At 36.8% G+C, this 23,314-nt stretch overlaps 1 protein-coding gene across 5 annotated transcripts in view; it reads right to left on the bottom strand.

Annotated features, from left to right (window-relative positions):
• ARHGAP44 (Rho GTPase activating protein 44) overlaps positions 1 to 23,314 on the bottom strand; it is a 190,100-nt gene that overhangs the window by 24,815 nt on the left and 141,971 nt on the right. For 4 of the 5 annotated variants that reach the window (XM_069076818.1, XM_069076822.1, XM_069076821.1 and 1 more), the window contains exons 13-18: positions 22,664 to 22,744; positions 20,574 to 20,687; positions 20,017 to 20,108; positions 17,884 to 18,064; positions 11,179 to 11,196; positions 10,132 to 10,353 (exon numbers count right to left, since the gene is read on the bottom strand). In XM_069076818.1, coding sequence (XP_068932919.1) covers positions 10,132 to 10,353; positions 11,179 to 11,196; positions 17,884 to 18,064; positions 20,017 to 20,108; positions 20,574 to 20,687; positions 22,664 to 22,744 — 708 coding nt within the window. The remainder of the gene's footprint in view (positions 1 to 10,131; positions 10,354 to 11,178; positions 11,197 to 17,883; positions 18,065 to 20,016; positions 20,109 to 20,573; positions 20,688 to 22,663; positions 22,745 to 23,314) is intronic. The other variant, XM_069076819.1, reaches the window with a different exon arrangement.

Below are 23,314 nucleotides of genomic sequence, written 5' to 3'. Positions count from 1 at the left end.
AGAAAACAAAAGCAAACTTACAAGTAAGCAAAACAAATGGACACTTCTAAACACAATGTGTAGTATTTATTATATAGGCTCTCTTGAAATGGAAATTTATTGCTGCATATTGCTCTTATGTTCTGCTGTGTACATGGCAATATTTTTTTTCTTATTTTGTATTTAAGTTTTAGTATTTATGTTTAAAATGAAATTTTTAAAAAGAAGTCTACAGTTCATTTATCTCTAGATGTCTTCTAACAGGCAGCTGGAGATGTAAGACTGGAGGTCAGTAGAAAGACTAGGGCTGCATAAGTGATTTAACAATCATCAGTATAGTGATGATAATTGAATCCATAGAAGCTGATGAGATTGCCAAGTAAAATATTACAGATGGAGAAGAGAAGAGGTCCAAGGAGCAACTTCTGTGAGACACCAATGTTTAACAGGAATGTCCTGGATAAAGATCCAGAAAAGGAGACTGAGAAGAAGTCAGACAAGTAAGAGGAGGAGAACCAGGGGAGAATAGTTTTCCCAAAACCTAGAGGGAACAAAGTGTCTAGGAGAAGAACATGATCAATAATATCAAAGGCTGCAAAGAGGTCATAAAGGATGAGGACAGAGAAAAGACCTTTGGGTTTGGCAAGTAAGAGATCATTGGTAACTTTGGAAAGAACAGTTTTGGTTGAATGGTAAGGTTGGAAGTAAGACTGTAGAGAGCTAAGAAAAGAGTTTGAGGAGACAAAGTTTTGGCATCTACTGTACATGGCCTTCTTAAGAAGTTTAGCCACAAAATGCCCGAGGGACACAAAACAGTGGTTAGTGGAAAACAATCAAGTGAAGTTTCTTTTTTTAAAAGATGTGAATGACACAGGCCTATTTGTAGGCAGTAGGGAAATAGCTAGTGCTCTGGAAGAGATTAGAGGTGAGAGAATGGAGATGCCATACATCTTCTAGGAGAGCATGAATGAAATGGGATCATTTGTACATGTAGAGGGGATTGGCAAGGAGAAGCGCCACTTCATCATGTTAAATGGGGGTGAAGGAGGAGATAGTGTCAGAAGGTTATCTGAATGATGTCAGATAAGGAGGAGGGGAGAAGAAGCAGCTCTTGGTGAAAGGGATCATTTTTTTTTTCCTCAGCAAGATAGCTAAGAAGGTAGGGAGAGGAGGAGTCATGAGAGGTTTGAGAAGGGAAGAAAAGATTTGGGAGCGCTTCTGTGGTAAGTGGGATACTGAACAAAGGAGGCACAAAAGGATTTCCCAGTAGCAATGAGCTTGTAATTGAGATTATGGAATATGTGGAAAGACTTGAACTTATCAATGAAGATGTTATCTACTCTCAGGGAAACAGAGGGTAAATAAGTATAGTACAGTCTTACATAGATGCATATGAATCTATTTGTCTATATAATGAGTATGATTATACATATCTAAGTATATGTATATGTAGAATAAGCAGTCAAGATGAGGAAATAGATACAAGATGATGGAGTAGAGAAGCACTCAGCCCAGTTCTCTCAAATTTCCCTGCAAAATAACACCTTGAATAAAATTCTGCACTGGCAGAATCAAAAAAAGGCTAGATAAAACAATTTTCCAGCTCAAGACAACTTAGGAGATTGGCAAGAAAGGTTTGTCTCACCTCTGTAGTGGTGGGCCCTAAAGGCATAACACAGGTTGTGTCTTGGGACTGTCTGCAAGAGAGGCAACAGCAGCTTCAGGAGCTCTCAGCCCAGGAACAGGCAGGGGTTGAACAATTGATCAGAAGGAGACTGTAGGGGACCCTTTGCAGGTGCTGGGTTCAGGACTCTGTTGTACTGGCCATACTCAATTCTGGGTCACAGTCTCAGGGCCAAAAAGAGTGACAGCACTTGTGGCTGCAAGGGTACAGGGATCCAGGTCAGATTCCAAGGCAGAGAGGAGTGCTTGTGGTTACTCACTGAGGAGCAGGAACCCTGTTTTCAATTCCAAATCAGTTGCAAATGCAATTGAAGGAGAGTAGGGGACCTGGTCACAGTCCCAGGGTCAGGAGGAGTGTTAGCACTGGTGGCTATAAGGGAACATGGTTCCTTGCTGGGTAAAGACCAGAGCACAGGAAAGGAGAGCAATGACCACACCTCTCCTTAGAGAATACCACCTTGGAAGCACTAAAAACCTACAGAGTTAGCTCTGAAAACAATAGCAAGAAAGGCCTGAAACTTGGGACAGTGCCCTCTCCCCCAAAGGAACAGAGTTCAATTTTAATATAAAGTTAAAAGTCAAGAAAAAGGCTGAAAGAATGAGCAAACAACAGCAACAAAATTTGACCATAGACAGGGAACACTAAAACAAATTTAGGAGACTGCTACATGCAAGGATTCAATGAAAAATGTGAATTGGTCACAGGCCCAAAAAGAATTCCTAGAAGCTCTGAAAAAGAACTTTTTCAAATAAAAAAGGAAGAGGAAAAAGAAATAACACTGAGGCAAGAACATTTTGATAAAAGAATCAACAGCTTGGTACAGAGGCACAAAAAATACTGAAGAAAATAATGCCTTAAAAACCAAAATTGGTCAAATGGTAAAAGAGGCACAAAAAATCAACTGAAGAGTAGAATACCTTAAGAAACAGAATATGCCAAATAGAAAAAGAGGTACAGAAATTCACCAATGAAAAGAACTCCTTAAGAAACAGAATTGACCAGATAGAAAAAGAAGTAGAAAAGTTCACTGAAGAAAATAATTCCTTAAAAATTAGAATTAGGCAAGTAGAAGCTGAGACATCAAGAAACAATAAAACAATTGAAAAAAAATTGAAGAAAATGTTAACTGTCTCATTGGAAAAACAAACTACCTGGAAAAGAGATTAAGAAAAGAAAATTTAGGAATTATTGGACTACCTGAAAGCCATAATCAAAAAAACAACCTAGACATCATATTTCAAGAAATTGTCAAGTAAAACTGCCCTGCTATTCCTTGAACCAGAGGGTAAAATGGAAATTGAAAGAATGTATCCATCACCTTCTGAAAAAGATCCCAAAATGAAAATTCCCAGGAATATTATAGCCAAACACCAGCGCTCCAGTGTCAAGGAGAAAATACTGCAAGCAGCCAGAAAGAAACAATTCAAATATCATGAAGACAGAGTCAGGACACAATCACACAAGATTTAATAACTTCCACAAAAAAAAGTCTGGAGCACTTGGAATACGATATTCTGGAAGACAAAGGAGATAGGACAGTAACCAAGAATAACTTATCCAGCAAAACAAAGTATCAGTTTTTTTTTTTGGGGGGGGGGAGGTATATTTAATGAACAGAGGACTTTAAAGCATTCCCAATGAAAAGAAGAAAATTTGACTTTCAAATACAAGACTGAAGAGAAGCATAAAAGGCAAACATAAAAAAGAAATCACAAGGAAATCAGTAAGTTTACATTCCTACATGGGAAAAATGATAATTATTAATTCCTAAAAATGTTATCATTATTAGAGCAGTTAGAAGGATATAGACAGAGGGCATGAATGTGAGATGATTATGATAGGAAGATTTAAAAAAAATAAAGGGCTAAGAAAAGAGACACACCATATTGTTGTTACTGAGAATAGATTATTTCACATAAAAGAGACACATAAAGAAGAGTTTTTAAATGGAGGGTTGGTGAAAATGGGGCGTTGGCAGAACTTGAACCTTATTCTCATAGAATTGGCTCAGAGAGCTACCACTCAGTTGGGTACAGAAATCTATCTTACCTTATAGGGAAGTAGGGGTGGAAGGAAGGGTGGATTAAGGGAGGTAGTGGTCAGAAACAAAACAGACTTTTTGGGAGAGACATGGTAAAAAAAAAAAGAGAGAGAGAGGGACAAACAGGGAAAAATAGGACGGAAGGAAATACACAGTAATGACCATAACTGTGAAGGTGAATGGATGAACTCCCTCTAGAACAGAAGTGAACAGCAGAAAGGATTAAAAACCAGAATCCAACAATGAGGGTGTTGTTGTTTTTTTTTTTTTTACAAAAAACACACTTAAAATGGGGAGACACAAATAGAATAAAAAAAAGGGCTGGAACTTATGCTTCACGAGAAATTTGAAAAAGCAGAGGTAGCAACAAAGCAAAAGTAAAAATGCTGTTGAATCATTTTAGTTGTGTCTGATTCTTCATAACCCTACTTGGGCTTTTCTTGGCAAAGATACTGGAATGGTTTGCCATTTCCTTCTCTAGTTCATTTTATCAATGAGAAACTAAAACAAATAGGATTAAGTGACTTGCCCAGGGTCATACAGCTAGTAAGTAATGACTATGGTCTCCTACTACATCTGAGACCATCACCAGTTGCCTTGACCTATGCCTTGCCACTGGACTTGGATAACTCTGGAGGAGAATGAGGCTGATGACTTTGCACAGCTCTGTCTCACTTAAATTCAATCCACTTGCTAGTCCAGATATCACCCTTCTAATGTCATGGGTCCTCTTTGAGAATGAAGGCCAAATGTGAACTGAGAAAGATTACTCTTCCTGACTCCAGATCTGGTACTCTATTCATTGCACCACTTAGCTTCCCCAAAAGCAATAATAGACATAATTAAGAGATAAGCAAGAAAATTATATTTTGCTAAAAAGTACTACAGATAGTGAAGTAATATCAATACTAAACATATGTGGACCAAATAGCAGAGCATCCAAATTCTTAAAAGAAAGTTAAATGAGTTGAAGGATGAAATAGTAAAACTATACTAGTGGGGGACCTCAAGTTACCCCTCTCAGAACTTTGCTAAAGTTGTTAATTATTTCAAGCAGATTTTGTTTCATTTTCTAGGATTCTCTATGTATACCACAGTATCATTTGCAAAGAGTGACAGTTTTGTTTCCTCATTGTTTATTCTAATTTTTTAATTTCTTTTTTTATTGCTATAGCTAACATTTCTAGTATAATATTGAATAATAGTGGTGATAATGGGCATTCTTGCTTCCCCCCTTGAACTTATTGGAAAAGCTTCTAGTTTATCCCCATTACAAATAATGCTTGCTGATGGTTTCAGATAGATACTACTTTTCATTTTAAGGAAAGTTCCATTTATTCTTATGCTCTCTAGTGTTTTTATTGGAATGGGTGTTGTATTTTGTTAAAAGTTTTTCCTCCATCTATTGCGATAATCATGTTTTTTTTGTTATTGATATGATTAATTATGCTCATAGTTTTCCTAACATTGAACCAGCCTTGTTTTCTTGGTATAAATCTTACCTGATCATAGTGTATGATCTTTGTGATATAGTTCTGTAATCTTCTTGCTAGTATCTTATTTAATTTTTTGCATCAATATTCATTAAGGAAATTGATTTATAGTATTCTTTCTCTCTTTTTCTTTTGCTCTTCCTGATTTATGTGTCAGCATTTTATTTGTGTGACAAAAGGTATTTGGTGGGATTCCCTCTTTGCCTATTTTTCCAAATAGTTTATATAGTATTAGAATTAATTGTTCTTTAAATGTTTGATAGAATTTACTTGTGAATCCATCTGGTCCTGGCAATTTTTTCTTAGGGAGAGATCATTGGTGGTTTGTTCAACTTCTTTTCCTAAGAAAGCTTTATTTAAGTATTCTATTTCTTCTTCTCTTAATCTGAGCAATTTATATTTTTGTAAATATTCATCCATTTTGCTTAGATTGTTATATTTACTGGCATATAATTGAGTAAAACAGCCCCTAATAACTGCTTTAATTTCATCTTCATTTTTGATGAATTCACCCTTTCATTTTTGATGTTGGTAATTTAGTTTTCTTTCTTTTTTAAAAATTAATTTAACTAGTGGTTTATCTATTTCATTGGGTTTTTCATAAAAACACCTCCTAGTTTTATTTATTAGTTAAATGGTTTTCTTGCTTTGAATTTTATTAACCTGTCTTTTGATGTTTAGGATTTCCAATATGGTTTAATTGAAGATTTTTAATGTGTTGTTTATCCAGCTTTTTTTTTTTTTAGTTCTTTGGCCAATTCACTGATATGATGTTTTTCTATTTAACTGACATAAGTGTTTAGAGATATAAAATTTCCCCTAAGTACTGCTTTGACTGACTACATCCTATAAATTTTGCTATGCTGTTTCATTATTGTCATTCTATTTAGTGAAATTACTGATTGTTTCTATGATTTGTCCTTTGACCCACTCATTCTTTAGGATTAGATTATTTTCCAATTACTTTTTTTTTTTTGCTTTTTTTGGGAGGGCAGTTGGGGTTAAGTGACTTGCCCAAGGTCACATGGCTAGGTTTTTTTTTTTAATGTTAAGTGTCTCAGTCTGCATTTGAACTCAGGTCCTCCTGACTCCAGGGCCGGTGCTGTATCCACTGCGCTACCTAGCCACCCCTCCAATTACTTTTTAATCTATTTTTTATGGCCCTTTATTGTATATAATTTTTATCGCATTATGATTTGAAAATGATGTATCTAGCATTCCTGCTTTTCTGTATGTGCTTGTGTGGTTTTTAATGCCCTAATACATGGTATATATATACATATATATGTATATATACATATATATTTGTGTAGGTGCCATGTACCACTGAGAAAAAGATATATTACATTCTTTTCCCGTTCAATTTTTTCTAACATGTTTTGAAATACTCTCTTTCTCTCCATGCACATGGCCACAGCCTTGGTGTAGGCTACCATCACATTATATTTGGAGTATTGCAATAGCCTTCTGATTGGTTTCCCTGCCTCAGGTCTCTCCATCAATCCAATTCATCCTCTATTCAGCTGCTAAAATTATTTTTCTAAAGTACAAGTCTGGCCATGTCATCCTCTTCCCCCTCTTTATAATTTTACTATTTCTCCATGTAACTTATTTAGATTTCCTTTAAGAATTTAGGTTTAATTCCATTTGGTACATATATTTTATGTATCAAAATTAAGTATCTTTCAGCAAATTATAGTTTCTCTGTTTATCTTTTAAGATTAAATCTATTTTTCCTTATTTGAGAATATAAATACAACCGCTTTTCTAAGTTCAGCTGAAGCACAATAAATTTTGCTCTAGGCCCTTATTTCAACTTTGTACGGAACTTTTTCAAGTGTTGCAAAACAACAGATTGATTTCTTTTTTTCCTACATTTTGTTATCCTCTTCTGTTTTATGGCTATATTCTTCCCATTCAATTTACAGTTATGCTTTTTAATTGCTTATTTTTCTCCTTCTTATTCTCTTATCCCTCTTCCTCTTTTTGCTTTGACTGATCTTCACAAAGATGAGGGTCACAAAACAGAAGCACGCCGAGCACCAGTGTTCTATGCTTGGTGCAACCAACCTCTCCTCTCCGCCTGCCCCTTTTCTCTTCTCCTCACCAAGATCCAAATCACAGCTTCTTACTCTTTCTTTCAGTTTATACCTCTCTTCATTAACTACCCTTTAAGGCAATTATTTATAAAATTGTTTTAGAGATAGATATACATTTCCCCCAGGGGTTTACTTTGGTTGTATACTAAAAATTTTGTTATGCTGGCAGATTGTCTCATTGTTTCCATTTTCTTTAGTGAAATTGCTATGATTTGTTCTTTTACCTTCCACTTCTTCAGGATTCCATTTAGTCTCCAACAGATTTGCTTAACTTTTCCCAGAAGTCCTTTATCAAATATAATTTTTACTGCATTGCGGCCAGTAAAAGATGTTTTAAATAATTCTTCTTTCATATATTTGTGAAGTTATATCTAACACACAGTCAGTTATTGTAAAGGTGTCACACTTAGGGTGGCCAGGTGGCGCAATGAGTAAGAGCCCGGCCCCAGCAACGGGAGACCTGGGATCGGTTCCAGCCTCAGATACTCGGCACCCACACAAAAATAACTGGCCGTGTAACCTTGAGCAAGTTACTTAACCCTGATTGCTTAAAAAAAAAAAAAAAAGGTGTCACACTAGGCTTTTCTTTTTTTTTTTCTCAAATGGTTGGCATTGGATTCTAATAGTTCTCAGAGTGAAAGACCTTCAGTGATGAGTCAGACTACATGTCACCAGAAAAGTTCAATTTAGCTCCACATGTAGTCCGTGATATTGTTTCTATGATTTGTCCTTTGACCTACTCATTGTTTAGGATTAGATTATTTATTTTCCAATTATTGTTAAATCTATTTTTCTATGACCCTCTACTGGGTGTAATTTTTATTGCATTATGATTTGAAAATGATGCATTTAGCATTTCAAATTTTGTGTATTTGCTTATGTGGTTTGTAATGCCCTAATGCACAGTAAATATGAATGTATGTGCCATATACCACTGAGAAAAAGATAAATTTCTTTCTATTCTCAATCAAGGGAGGGACCCATCTGCATGCATGTACTATGGAAAATTCAGCTCCCTGCTATACTTAGCTAGGTCCTCAGATGATGAGGTGATTTGTCACTGGGACTGTCCTTGAAGCCTTTATTAGCATGGGAGACCTACAAGAATGTATAATCCTCTAGCATAGTCCTATAGAGTCTAAGGTCATTCTGAGCCAGGGTGAGGCAATTGATTAGCACCCTGTAGAATTTCTTTAATGTATTCTAGAATTTTGTTAGCAATTGAAGTTACTCTCAATTTGTAGATACTGATAGTCACAAAAGAAATGATACGTGAATTTCAATAGTGCAACATAAAACAACACTTTTGAGCAAGTCATTTTCCTTCTCTGTGTCTCAGTTAATTCTGCTGCAAAATAAAGGAATCAGACTCAGTCCCTTAGGTCCTTTTCACCTCTGATAGACAATGAACAATTATACAGTTTTTTTTTCTATTTCTCTAAATGATTTCCTGATCTCCCCAACTGCTTGCTACAGCCTCCTCCTTGAAATTGTCTTCTATATACTATGTATATATTTTGTATTTACTTAAGTATCTAAATAAATACACTTGTATATGTTTTCCCTGGTAGAATGTAAGCTCCTTGAAGGTAGAGAATGATTTGTTTTTTACTCTGTATTCCCAACACCAAGCACAGTTTAGGTACATGGCAAATGTTTGTTGACATATAATTCCTGTTTTGTTTTTTAAAGAGATAAGTCTGAGTCAAGGGAGCAGATGATATGATGTGTTCCTTGGTGTTCTTCCTGCCACCTAGAAAGAAGGACACCATGTGATATACTGGGAAGAGTACTGGCTCTGAAGTTAGAGGATTTGGGTTCAAATCCCACAAGTCATTTATCCTCCTTGAATCTCATTTTCTTCTGTAAAATGAGGAGTTGGACTAAATGACTTATGAGGTTCCTTCGAGCTCCAGATCAATGAATCTGGTTTTTCTTTTCTTTCAAAATGAAAATAAAACCTGAAAAATATGAATGCAAGAATCTGAGGCATGGTTGTGGGGAAAGTGCATCAGACTAGGATATCTACTCTGTCACTAATTTGTTCTGTCACTAATCTTGAGAAAATCATGATATCTTAGGGTTCTAGTTTCCTCATCTATGACATGAAAAAAATACCAACCCTGCCTTCTTCTTAAGGATTTTTAAAAAATAACATAAGATTTTCAGTGGGAAATGGCTTTGATAAATAAATGTGTGATGATAGTATTATTATAAAAAAGCCCAAACTCTTCCTCCATAACAGTTTCAGGACTACTCCTAATCTGCTAACATAGTAGTGTCCTTAGAAATCTTGATTAGCAGGGCACATGTGCTGTTGCTATCTGTATAGACTTGTGAACATTTGCTACAACATGAGGGCAATATTATCACTTAGTGGTAGAGGGATTTCTCACTAAACATGGCAATTACACAGATATGTTCCTAGGGGCTTCGCTTAACTAGGAGTGTGAGAAATAATATCTGGAAATGACTGTGATCTAAAAATAAAGACATTAAGTTTTTTAAAACCATGGAAATTACAAAGGAAATGGAAAATTTGGAATGCAATCTTAGCTTTCCCATATTCTGCTTTAGCAAAAACAAAAACAAAAAAATACCATCTTAACTCCTTTTATTTCAGAATGAAGATATTGAAGTCTTTCAAGTCTCCCTTATTCTTCAGGGGAACTTCAGAAATTATTCTGTGTCAGACTTCTGGAGAAAGTTACCCATAAATATTTAGAAAAGGAAAAGCACCACAACTGAATCAGAAAAGCGCATGGGCAAGTAGAGGAATCACACTTAGAACAATTCAGACTGTCCCCACCCACAAAGAGTGACCTTCTTTCTTACCTTGTCTGCTCAGCCATGGGCTGGGAGCCAAAGTTAGATGGAGGATGGGAAGAAGTTGCTGAAATGTCAAGTAACTCCTCAGGAACTGGTGACTGAGGTGGAACAGTAAGATCAGAAGGTGGAGCAGGAGGCTGCACAGTTGGTGGGGTACAGGATGATTTTCGGGTGACAGAGGAACCTCTTCGGGCCACCCAAGATGTATCCATAACCCTTACACCCATGCTGGTTGGGGAATGACACAAAGACACCTGCTTACCATCCTATAATATAACTGGCAGGATCCCTCCCCCAACAAAGCAGAAACATTAAAGCACACCTACACAAAAGAGAAACAGCATAGCCTGAGCACACCCTTCTTCCCCAACCTGGTAAGCAATGCAATTGTTACTTCTGAATTGAAATGGGAATTAAAAGCAAGTTTTTTCCATCCATACACTCTGCTGAGGCCAGCCAATGACAACCCTTGTTTGTGTAGGTTTCAGTAGAGTTGTCTCCCTTAGTAGGAGGAATTAAGGATAGAGTTGTGGTACTTCAATATTCTGCTAAATCCAGTTGGCCATATTAAGAGTCTGTTGTGCCACAATCTCAAATCTTCCCTCAATGTAAAAGATGTTATCATTTAGAAAGATTTTGAGCAAGGGAAGGGAAAATACATGGATATTACTTTAGGTTACCTCAAAATAAGCAGAAACATCAGATCAGTTCTTTAAAGCATGGTAAGATACAAAGCAAATTTAACAACTGTGTTGGTCTCTTGGTGTAGTAGAAATTGTCCCTGAGTGGGCATCATGAGATCTATAGTCTAGACTGGCTCTGCTGCTTACTTATATGGCTTTCGGCAAATGCCTTCTATGCCTCAGTTTCCTCATATGCAAACTGTGGAGGTTAGACTTCACAACTTTAGGATTCAAATTTAAAAACACAGCATAAATTCTGCCAAGCAATCAAACACGGAGCAATCAACCTCTTGAAGAATTCACTGGGACATAGCTAGCTTAAGATTTAAAAGGCTGAACATGGCCCAGCAGCTACTAGCGGATACCATACCTTTGGATTTTCCTAAGGCTGCATGGACAAAAACATACAAATATTAGTGTCAAAGAAACTAAATCTTTCTTTGGGTGAGAAGGCTATCCCCTAATAAAGGAGCCCTTGTCAAGAGCATGGGTATATAAATATGCCCCTTACTCCACTTTGTACTTTTTATGTGGTCAAAATTTATTTTCCATTGCTCATGGTGAAAATATCCCATAAATCAATACAGATGTTTGTTGAGACAGTGTGGTGGGAATGGGGATGGAGGAGGTGAGATTGTATAGCAGGAAGAGCCATCTACTTTCAAGTGAACTGACCTTGTAAATTTCCCTTTAATTTAGATCAAAGTCAGATACAGAAGTGTAAAGTAGGACTGTGGTTCATATATCTCCCTAGCCAAAAAGCAGATCATACATTAAACCAAAATAAGCCATTTATATAAGGAAATAGATGCCATTGCGTGCCTATAACTCCAGTGCCCATAATGTGGGGTAGTAATAAAGGAGGAAGGAACAAAAGTCACACACTTACCATGTTTATTAGTCAAGCCAAGAACTTCCCTCTCCCCAAACAAACATTCAAATATATTGATATCAAAGTAGAACAGCAATACATACTTTCAATATTTAAAACCTGAGACTGATTTGACTGTAAATAGGGCTGTGGATGAGCATAGCAGTTGGGTTACAGATACCTCACAGAATTTTGGTTTGGCATGTTTACTATAGTGGGAAAAACAGTGCAGATGTTTGATTTCCAAAAAGAGAGAGTTAAATTGGGATGGGAATTCTTGCCCAATTATGTATTCATCTTTATTTTTTCCCTGTTAAGGCAATGATAGGATTCATAAAATCATATTTGGGTCATATCTAGGTAAACTTCAGGTCAAAATTGGAAGCATATGAACATTTATACTATGGGATATCACAAATCTATACCTTTGATTCTCACTGAAGGTGGCTGACCACATCTATATCTATATCATCTATATCTATATATGTATCAAGGGCAACTGGTTATTATTTGTAGTGCTCACAGGATTGGACTGTCTTGGTTCTAGGATCCATCGTAGAATTCAAGCCATGTGGGTCTGAGACATCTGTGGAACAACCTGCTTGCCCTTGGGAATGCCCTGGTAATCTGGGAGAAGGGGAGGCAGGAATTTTATTCCTCAGGAAATAAGGGTTGGTGAATGATATTCAAGGAAAAATCTCTGTATCTCTCTGTCTCCCTCTGTCTCTCTGTCTGTATATCTGTCTCTGTCTGTCTCTCTCTGACTTTCTCTGGCACAATTCTATACTTGCTCTTCTCCTACTTGTCTAAGTCTGTCTCAGTTTCCTTTGTCCACCTCATGTCTGCTAACAGAGGGCATCACTCAATCAATTGGCATTTAGTAATTGCCTTAAGAGTAGTGGTCTAGTTTGATAGTTGATTCTCTCAATGGGTAGCTCTTCTTAACAAGATATCTGCACAAGTATTTGATTATATTCTCAACAATATTCCCCAGCAGATTGTTCCCACAATCATCACCCCTCTCTCCTTAACCTCTTTCTAAAAGCTAATCAATATCCTACTGCTTTCAAACATGTCTGAGTCTCTCCCATTCTTAAAAAAAACACTTGATCTTATCATCCCCTCAAGGCACATCCTGTATCGCTCCTCCCCTTTTCAGGTAAAATCCTTGAAAAAAATTGTTTATATTGACAACTGTCACTTATTCTATCATTAACTCTTTTTCCTTCTAGTCTGTCACCTCTTCACTAAATGAAAACTGCCCTTTCCAAAATTACTAACAATCTCTTGACTGCCAAATATAATGGCTTCTTCTCAATCCTAATTCTTCTTAACCTGTCTGATGCATTTGACACTTGTGGACCTCTCACTCCTATTGGACATCTATCCTCTCTGGGTTTCTGTAATGATACATTGATTCATACACTGAATGTAATGATTTTCTCCTAGCTGGCTTCTGACCTATCTGACTTTTCTTTCTCAGTCTCTTATGTTGGCACATCATTAATATCATTACCTTATTTGTATGTTGTCCCCAAGGTCCTATGCTAGGCCCTGTTTTTCTTCTCTTTCCATACTTTCTTGGTAATAAACTTGTCAGATTTATATTTTCAGCTCTAGTTGGTCTAGTTTCTGAGTTTTAGTTTGTATCATCAACCACCTATTGGACATTTCAAACTGCATGTCCTAGAGATATCTTAAACTCAAATTGTCCAAAACTGAATTCATATTTCCCTTGCAAACCTTCCTTTCTTCCAAACTTCCCTATTTCTGTTGAAGATTTCAGTCTCCCACCTTGATATTATCTTCAACTCCTCAAGATTCCTTAGCCTACATATCTAACCAGTTGCCAAACTAGTTGCGGTTATCACCTCCATTGTCACAATAGCACTTATATCTGACCCCTTCTCTCTACTCATGCCATGGTTAAGTCTTTCATTATTCCAAATATCCTCCTGGATTACTACAATGTCCTCCTAATTGGTTTTCCTTCCTCAAATCTCTCACTTCTCCAGTCTATCTTATATACTACTGCCAAAGTAATTTTCCTTAAGTGCAAATCTGACCATGTGACTCCCCTACTCAATAAATTCCAGTGGCCTCCTATTGCCTTCAGTATAAAATCTAAACCACTTTGTTTAACTTTTAAAGTCCTAGACAATCTAACCCCAAACTATCTTTCTAGTCTCATTGAATGAGTCTCCCCTGAAGTCTCTAAATGAGCTAAACTGGCTTCTCTGTTCATCATAAACAACACAGTATCTTCCATCTCCTTGTTTCTAGTATGCGCGCTCTCTCTCTTTTTTTAAAGCAATCAGGGTTAAGTAACTTGCTCAAGGTTACACAACCAGTTATTTCTGGGTGTGGTGCTAAGTATCTGCGCCCGGATTTGATCCCCAGGTCATCCCGACACTGGAGCCGGTGCTCTTACTAGCTGAGCCACCTGGCCACCACTAAGCAATTGGGGTTAAGTAACTTGCTCAAGGTTACAGGGCCAGGTGTTTCTGGGTGGGTAATAAGTGTCTGAGCCCAGATTCGATCCACATGTCATCCCGACACTGGAGCCGGTGCTCTTACTCGCTGTGCTACCTGGCTGCCCCATATGCTCTCTCTCTTAAACTATCTTAACTACTTTGTAGATATTTGTACTTATTCTTTCTATATACATGTATGTATATATGTACATATAAACAAATACTTGTGTTTATTCTATATATACAAATACACAGAATAACACAAATATCTACATAGTTAAATATAAAGTTGTATTTGTATATATGTATAATATATACACATCTATATTTATATGAACACAAGTAAACATTTGCATATGTACATATGTACATATTTGTACATACAAATACTTATTATCTCCCCCATAGAGTATATGTTGAATGTGAGAAGGGATTGTTTCATTCTTTGTACCTGTACTTGTATCTCCAGTGCCTAACAGTAAGTTAACTGGTCCACAGTAGTTATACATAAGTAAATGTTGACTTATTAATTCCTCAATTCAATGGTAAGACACAATTATACATTATTTCTCAATTAAATAACACACATATTATTTATATATATGTATATACATACACATATATTTGTTTTTCAGTTTTCATTCATGTCCAAATCTTCATGACTCCATGGACCATAGGGTCCATGGGATTTTCTTAGCAAAGATATTGGAGTGGTTTATTATTTTCTTCTCCAGTGGATTAAGGCAAATAGAGGTTAAGTGACTTGTCCAAGGTCATACAGCTACTAACAATATGAAGCTGGATTTGAACTCAGGTCTTCCTAATTACAGGCCCACCAAGTTATCTACCTGCCATCTAGAAAAGCTAGAAAGCATCTAGCTCTCTGTGTGTGGATATATATGTATGTATGTATATACATATACATATATATGAAAACAAGTAGTGCTCTTTGCATGGCTAGAAAACAGAAAAGATTATTGAAATTTCCTTAAGGTGAAATAAACTTCTGATAGGCAAATTTCACTGCATTATGCACTGAGAAAACCTAATTACAAAGATTTCAGATTAAAAACTCAATGATGTCTTGAATACAATGAGGCCAATTACAAGTTTCATTGTTTTGCCTTCTTCTCTGATAGAAGAAAAGCAATGATATAAGAGCTATAAGCTATTCCATTTAATAGCATCATTTCTGATGAGTATTTTGCTTTGTAAGTTCCTTTTAGTAAGAAAAAGAGCAACACAACTACAAAGTGGATATTAAAAAAGAGCTACAAAAGTTAATGTCTTCTAACTGACATCACCATTCCCACAAATTAACTCATCCTCAGTCTGTTAGGTATGGAATAAATATTTCTGTGGAGCATCAGTTATGAAGCTAGTTTTTCTTGGGATATTTGAATTTCTAATTCCTGTTATTTTTTAAATACATAACAAATCTATCACTGTAGAAGATATTATAATATATGTGTAAGAAGTACATTTTGAATAAGCATCAACTTTTTAAGTGACATGGTTGACCCAATTTTTAACTAAATCAATTTTTTGATAATAATAATAATAATATGGACACATTAGTTGGTGGGTATTGAGTATTTTGAAATGCAAATCATAAAAGTAAAAACCTCAGAACCACTGACATTAAAAGAGACATCAATAGAGCCCAAGTGATTCTAACTTGCTAGTGAAATTTATTTGGAGAAAATTGATTTTGAAGCTCATTCAACAATGAATACCTGTGCCAATATGATATAGGTATCTGTGTACATGAAATCAGTCTTCTGTACCTCTGGAGCATAGTTATTCAGATGCATATATTTATATATTTAAAGCATATATAGCATAAAGCATGCTAGAAATGGGAAAATTCATTAAGAAAAAGCCAGGGCAGGGATCATACTTAATTAGTAAGAACTGTACTTTCATTTTAATAAAATTCTTAAGCAATTAAGAATTTACTTTGTTAGAGAAAATATTTTGGTTATGTGTAGAGAGACCTCATACACACTAATGAATGATTGACACAAGAACTATACATCAGAATAAAGTGCTAGAATGACATTTCTGAAAGGTTGATAACATTGGATTTAGCTGGTTCTAGAGAACTCTAGTAGTGGCAAAAGTAACTCTAGATGTCAGCTAACCTGGTGACTATTTGCTCACTGTCTCTTTCCCACTGATGGTTAGCAGACTGTTAGTGCCCCAAGTATAACAAGATACAATATATAACTCTTTAGAAATCATTCTAAAATGTTTTGTCAGGGGCAGCTAGGTAGTGCAGTGAATAGGTCCCGAAGTCAGGAGGACCTGCCTCAGACACTTGAGACTTATTAGCTTTGCAACTCTGGGCAAGTCACTTAACCCCAACTGCCTTGCCAAAAAAAAAAAAAAAAAGAAAGTTTTTTCCAGATGAAGGTATTTAGGAACTAGACCCACTTAGGGTCAGAGAGCTGGAAGAGCAGACTGACTAGACTAAGGAACACAAGGAGCAAATGCGAACCAGGGTTATAAATCCAGGTGTAGATTCTTCCCATAATGTCTTGTGAGGCTTTGATCAGGTTGTAGGTGCTCTAAACAAAGATTACCAATCACTGCATGGAGAAAAGTAAAATAGCATTTTAAAGTCCACCCATGAAAATGGGATTTAAGGACAATTCCCTAATAACAACTATTGTTTCACATTCACACAAAAATTAGAAGTTCTTCCCTGAGAACTGTGAATTTCTGGTACTCTCCCAATCTCCTTAAATATGCCATATCTTATTCTTAACAGAAAAGATAAATAACCCCCCAAAACCTCTGAGATGAATCCCAAGGTCTCCAGTTAACAGTGAAGGAACTCTATCTGGTCACTTTGGAAAAGGAAGGTTGCTCACCCTCTTTATGGAAAATGAGGCTCCAGACTTCCTACCCAGCCTTCCCTATCACCATACAGAAAAGCTGGTCTGCAGACAGAGGAGAGCACCCTTATCTTAAGGCTCATAACCTTTCTAAAATATTTCATAACATGGCTTTTTTTTTTTTTAAAGCAATCAGGGTTAAGTAACTTGCTCAAGGTTACACGGCCACTTATTTCTGGGTGTGGTGCTGAGTATCTGAGCCCGGATTTGATCCAGGTCATCCCGACATTTGGAGCCAGTGCTCTTACTCGCTGTGCTACCTGGCCACCCCTATAACATGCCTTTTTAATGGAGCAAGCTAACTACCCTAGTTCCCTGTTTGGGGCATTGTGGGAGGCACTAAAAAGGATCTAGCTTCAGTTCTCATTATCTAGATCTTAATGACTGTGCTTTTTATTTCTTCTTCCTTTGAAGAAGCGACTGCTTGGTTCATATAAAGTGGCATAAAAAGAGAAGTGTGTGTGTGTGTCTTATTCTGGCTGTCGACTAGGAACAGGATATGCAGGGTTTTGTTGTTGTTTTTGATCCTGGCTACAGACTAATACCCTGAACTCTACATAAAGTTTAAATGAAAGATGCCATTTTTTGTTGTTGTTTTGTTGTTTTTCGTCCTTACTGCTGAGTAGTATGAGTGACGCAGAACTCTATAATAAGATTCAAATTTTTATCCATTTCAGTTTTACTAACCTATGCTTTTATGAATTCAACAGACATTTGGATGTCTTTCAACTGCTGCCAAGGTTTACAAACTTTCCATCAAACTGCATTTCTCTTATACCTCCCTCCCCATCTGCCTTTCCCAGAGCTGAGAAAGAAATATCTGATCATACCCATCCTTCTTGTAAAACTCCAACATCATATTATCAGTAGCCACACTGAGGGGCCTCCGGGCTGGTTCAGGCTGTCTCTGATCAGGAGGGTCCATATCAGGAGATGGCACTGAGCTGTAATTGGCATTGTGGTTCACATGTATAGGGCTCCCGTAATTACCTGTCACATTGAACTCTATCTCTGCCAGGAAAGAAAGAATGAGTGTGTAAAGCCTCATGTCCTATGACCACCCCTCCCCACCCCCACACCTTCTGATTGATGAGGGCAAGAGGTATCTTCCTCTCTTGCTTTCCCACATAGAAAGGTTCATCTCACCCATTCCCCATGCCACTAACTTTAGCCTAGCAATTCCTTTTTTTCATAGAAATTTACTTACCAACTTTTCCCAGAACCCACAGAGCTACAACTTTCCATCTCTCCAACCCCATTTTCTTATTCACATTTTTGTACAACATCCCTATCCTTATCCTCTTCCTAGTTTCCTTTCTTTGCCATCAATAGAGTTCTCAGAATAATCAATAACTCATCTCTCAGATGGTGACATACAAAGCAGAAATAATATGAATTAGATTTTTTTCAGTGTTAGATTAGCATGAGACTGGTTTCCACAGGGGGTTAGAATACAGAGCTAGCAAGCTCAGAGTCTTCTATCCATGTGGACCACTCTTAACCTTAGCAGTAGCTGCCTTATGAGGAGAAAAGCATTATTACAAAGTAATGTCACTAATTTGGCAACAAGAATAGGATGTAGAACTATTATAAGTCCAATTATCTCAGTTGGTTCAAGCTAACAATCAAGCCAACAAGCATTAATTAAGTGTCTACTGTGAGCACAGACACTAGGGATACACAGACAAAAAAAGAGACAGTATCCACCGTCAAGGAAATTACCTTCTCTTGTTGAAAACAATATACGTATAAAATAAATAAATACTAAATACATACAAATTAAGTACAAGGTAATTTTTTGGTGGGGTGCACTGGTATCTTATGAAAACAAGACTCACTAGGAAATGGTATCTGAGCTGGGCCTTAAAGGAAGCTAGGAATTCTGAGAGATAGAAGTGAGGAGGGAATACATTATAAGCATTGTGGGACAGCCTATATATGACAATGGGAGTGGAAAGGCAAAGGTTATAGATTCGGTCTCTGTAAATGTAGTGTGGTGAAGCAGAAAATACACCAGATTTAAGAAATCAGAGATACGATTACTGTCCTACTATTGTGTGACCTTAGCAAAGTCACTTTCCTTCTCTGGTCCTCAGTTTTCTCATCGGTTAAATGAAATGATGGGGTTGGATTAGATCATGTCTAAGAGTGTCTTGTAGATCTAAATACTATGATCTTACACTTATTTGGATGATGATGTTATTTATTGCTCAAAATATTTCTATATGTTTTGGAAAAAGTTTGCATGGCTAATTTATGAGACAGATAAGGAAATCAGCCTCTTATTTATATGTGCTGGCTACCAAGGGAATAGGACCTCAGAGTTTAGATAAATAACAAAACTATATCACTACTGGAAAAACAACTTTATATGCTAGCATTCATCATATATATTTATATCTATATTGTATATATACACACATGTGTATGTACATATATGCATATCCACATATATGGATATAAGACAATAATAGGGATTTCATAAATACTTGCTAAGTTGTTACTTCATCTCTTTGGACTTCATTTGCTTCATATATAAAATGAGCAGGTTCTGATTTTTAAAGGTCCATTCCAGTTCTCCTAACCTATGTTTATATGAGCTCAGTATTCATCAGACATTTATTGAATGTATACTCTTTGCTAGACAAATCAAGATTCTGTCAGTAGATCACTGAATGACATTATACACTAGAAGGCAAGAGACTTTTGCTTTCTAGTGCAATAATGACTTGGAGTAAAAATTCCCTCTGGTAAAAATTCTGCTCATGGTGCCAATAGGCATGGGCTTGACCTTTCTGATGTACCTGAAAGTGGGCATGGTATAGAAAATGTTTGAGGTAGCAATGCATAATTTTAAATGTCCTTGGAGCTGGTAATGATCTTTATATTGTCCTAAACTTCCTATTTCCTAATGGTGCCCACCAGACACTGGTCCTCACAATCTAGCATCACCCACTACATACCCCCAGGGAAGAACCAATCAGCATGTTGGATGATAGGCTCAATGATCCCAACGATCTGCAGAGAAACTGTGGTCATCATCTCAGTAATGTTCCTAAAACATACAACAGAAGGTCATGGACAAAGGAAGGCAGAGATTTCTTGGGAACTTCAAGAAGCATGAGTTATGCCAAGGGCATTTGGAATCTTTGGTCAAGACTATGTCTGAGAAGACAAAGTGTTAGAAAGAGCCCTGCAAAAGTTTTCTGTATGTTTTGCTAGGTTTTTGCCCCTGCTATGGAGACACTACTACCTTGATACCCAGGCTAACTTAGCACTTTTCTATATTTCATCACCAGGATAATCCTGAGCTGAGGATGTCAACGTGGGTGGGAGAGATGGAGAAGGGAAGTGCTTCAGTAGCGTATGGCATCCCCTTCTTGTGACCAAAATAATATTCCACAAAGCTAGCATGAGAGGGCTACAAAGGCTTGAAACATGAACACTACTGGTAATTGCTTTACATTCCCGTTATTTTTCTCCTGCTAACATCACTCTCAACAACTTGTGCTTTACTCACCCATCTGCTTGTGGCCACAACAAGTTGGGTCCTAGTACAATAGCCATATTACTAGGGGTCATCTTGTTTGTGTCTTGAAATTCTGACAATTTAGCTAAAAATTTGATCAAGTATCTGAAAGGAAATCAAAAGGTATTGGTTGAAAAAGGGCTAGATGCCTCGATAGGGATTTTGTTCTGTGCAGCTCAACTAACCAAGAACTCATACTCTATACTTACTTTGGTACATATATCTGACAGAAGTCCATCTTAACATTTTCTTTTGCAACATAAGAATATTATGAGGAAAATGCTTTGTAAATCCTAAAATGTGATGTAAGTGTAATCATCATTGTCCTCATGGCTTTGGGCTAAGTAGTTCCTGCAATATTCTTTTGCCAGAAAAAGACATGCTCAGATCTCAGCAAGATGCCTATACCTGCTTCAAATAAATACCATCTCTAAGAAATTCTTCACTATTCCCCAAGATCCAATACATGATATCTTAGCACATCATTGAAAACCCATTTTCTGCTATCTTCTTTTTCCCCATAACAGTGACATTTGTATTCTATTAGAGTCAGACACACATGTAAGGAGAAAGAGATAAACCCATGCACAGAAAAGTATCTGTAGAAACTAATTTTTCTTTTCCCTACATGGCAAGCTTAATAGGTCTGGGAGTTTAAGAAATCTGATATATCAAAGAGGGACTTGAGATAAATCTATTACATGTATTTGATGTTCCTAGTTTTTGCACAACAGATTATAAACACTGGAGGGCTGGGGGGAAATAGTAGCTGGGGAAAAAAGATGTTTAAAAAGAAAAAAAAGAATTTGCTTTGGCAGTTTGCTTCATTCACTATTAAAAATTACCAAACTGAAAACCATCTTATATAACTATGCTGATGATCAGTGTTAAACACAGCAATAAAACACACAAATGTATCTATACACACAATGATACCCCAGAAAAAAACAGAAAATAGGACACTGTTTAACCATATAGTCAATAGAGTAGAAGACGTTCCTGAAGACCATGTAGTGGATGGGGGAGTATCAAGCAGGAGAGAGTGTTGAAGACTGACAGTAAGGAACTCTTGTGAAAACACAGAATCAGCAAATAAGTGACTTGACATTTTAACATGTAGAATCAATAAGATAGGGGCTGGATTTCAAAAATAGAATCAATAACTCAATGAGAGACATACCTTATGAAAAATGAGAACCCCACTAAAGCCATCATCATTAGTTGTCCCCACTTTTAACCTTAAGCAAAGACTCTGCTACTAATACCCAGGAAGGAAGATACTGATAAAGGAGCTCTCTTTCAGTTTTATCACCTAACTCTCACAATATCCCTGTGAAATAAGAATGATGATCAAGGCAAGATGGGAGTTCACTCTTCTGTTTGGGAGAAATGTGCTAAAGCAAATGCAAACAAATCTAGACAATTAAAAAAGGTGGATGGTGGTAATTGGAGATAATGTTGACATTGAACAGAGTCCTGTTTTAAATGCCTACATTCACTGACAACTGGTTTTCATGTAAACTCCTGAACTAAAGAACAGAAGTTGTTTTTTTTTCTTTTCTGATCACTAGTTTCTTGAAAAGACAAAGTTCTCAGACCAAAGGCCAGACTCAGGAAAATAAAGCAAAAATAAAATAAAGTCATGTATACTGGCCAGACTGTATGCTTCTGCAAGTAGAAAAGCAACAAAGTTCAGCAAGTTTCTGCTGAGGAAGTTACCTGAGTCAGATACAGTGCTGTGAGTTGAGGGGTTCTTGGTAAAGATAAAGAGGTTCTCTTTGTCAATGGTATCTTGAAGTGGTTGTTGGTGGTGATAATCCCGGGTTAGTTAAGAGGGACTTATTGGAAATAATTAATGTTAAAACTAAGCATACATAGACATTGATAAATGCCTTTTCATGATAACTAGTGCTTTCAATGATAAACAAATGTTAAATGCCTATCAGATTACTAATAGAGAGAAACTGTTGGTCACCTGGATCCTGGGTCACAGAAACGGGAGTCCATTCAGCTTACAAATTCTGTGGAAGACCAGAGACAAGAAAATGAACATCATTCAGATGCTTTCCATTTCTACTTACCTGATGTTATTATAATTGGCCTTGGGAAGTTTTTCACATGTATTCCATAGGGCCTGAAGCATCTTATCTTGATCCTGGATGCTGGAAGATTAAGATGAAAAGTTGTTGGTTAAGAGTGAATGAAATCTACCAGTGTAACTGACAATGGGATTTGGTTTCATTAAGGAGTCCTCCAACTCCACTCCTCAATGACAGCTCAAAATGACTTTTCCAAACCAGGCTGATTGCCAGTTCTCTGACAGTAGCCCCTTCTCTGATTGGCTTTGTAGCTGCATCCCTCCTGCCCACACGTAACTAATAGTGGCTCCTTCAACTACTTGGTAAAGTTTTACAACTCTCCTAGACTCACTTCTGAGGCATATGCTCAAAGTTTTATCTTGTAGAAGTTCCATGTTCCCCAAATCCCACACATCCATATCATCTGCTTCTGTTACAAATGTGGCTGCTTTTTCTTCCCATTTCTTTAAGTTTATAATACCTAATTTCACTAGCTGCTTCTATTAAGGAGCAGCATCATACAGCACCCCAGAGTTGGAAGAGATCTTAGAAGCTACCTGATTCAATCTACATCTCTTATTTGTACCCTCTCTAAAATATTCCTGACAATTCTTTTCTTGAAAATTGATTAAACTGTTGCCTTTCAAGGTGTCC

This window comes from Petaurus breviceps, unplaced genomic scaffold, assembly GCF_028583685.1.
Source record: "Petaurus breviceps papuanus isolate PSGF00001 unplaced genomic scaffold, PetGlider_PUasm1.0 90925, whole genome shotgun sequence".
Classification (NCBI taxonomy): domain Eukaryota; kingdom Metazoa; phylum Chordata; class Mammalia; order Diprotodontia; family Petauridae; genus Petaurus; species Petaurus breviceps.
The sequence above is the reverse complement of the archived record's forward strand: the minus strand, read 5'-3'. Positions and strand labels throughout refer to the sequence as shown.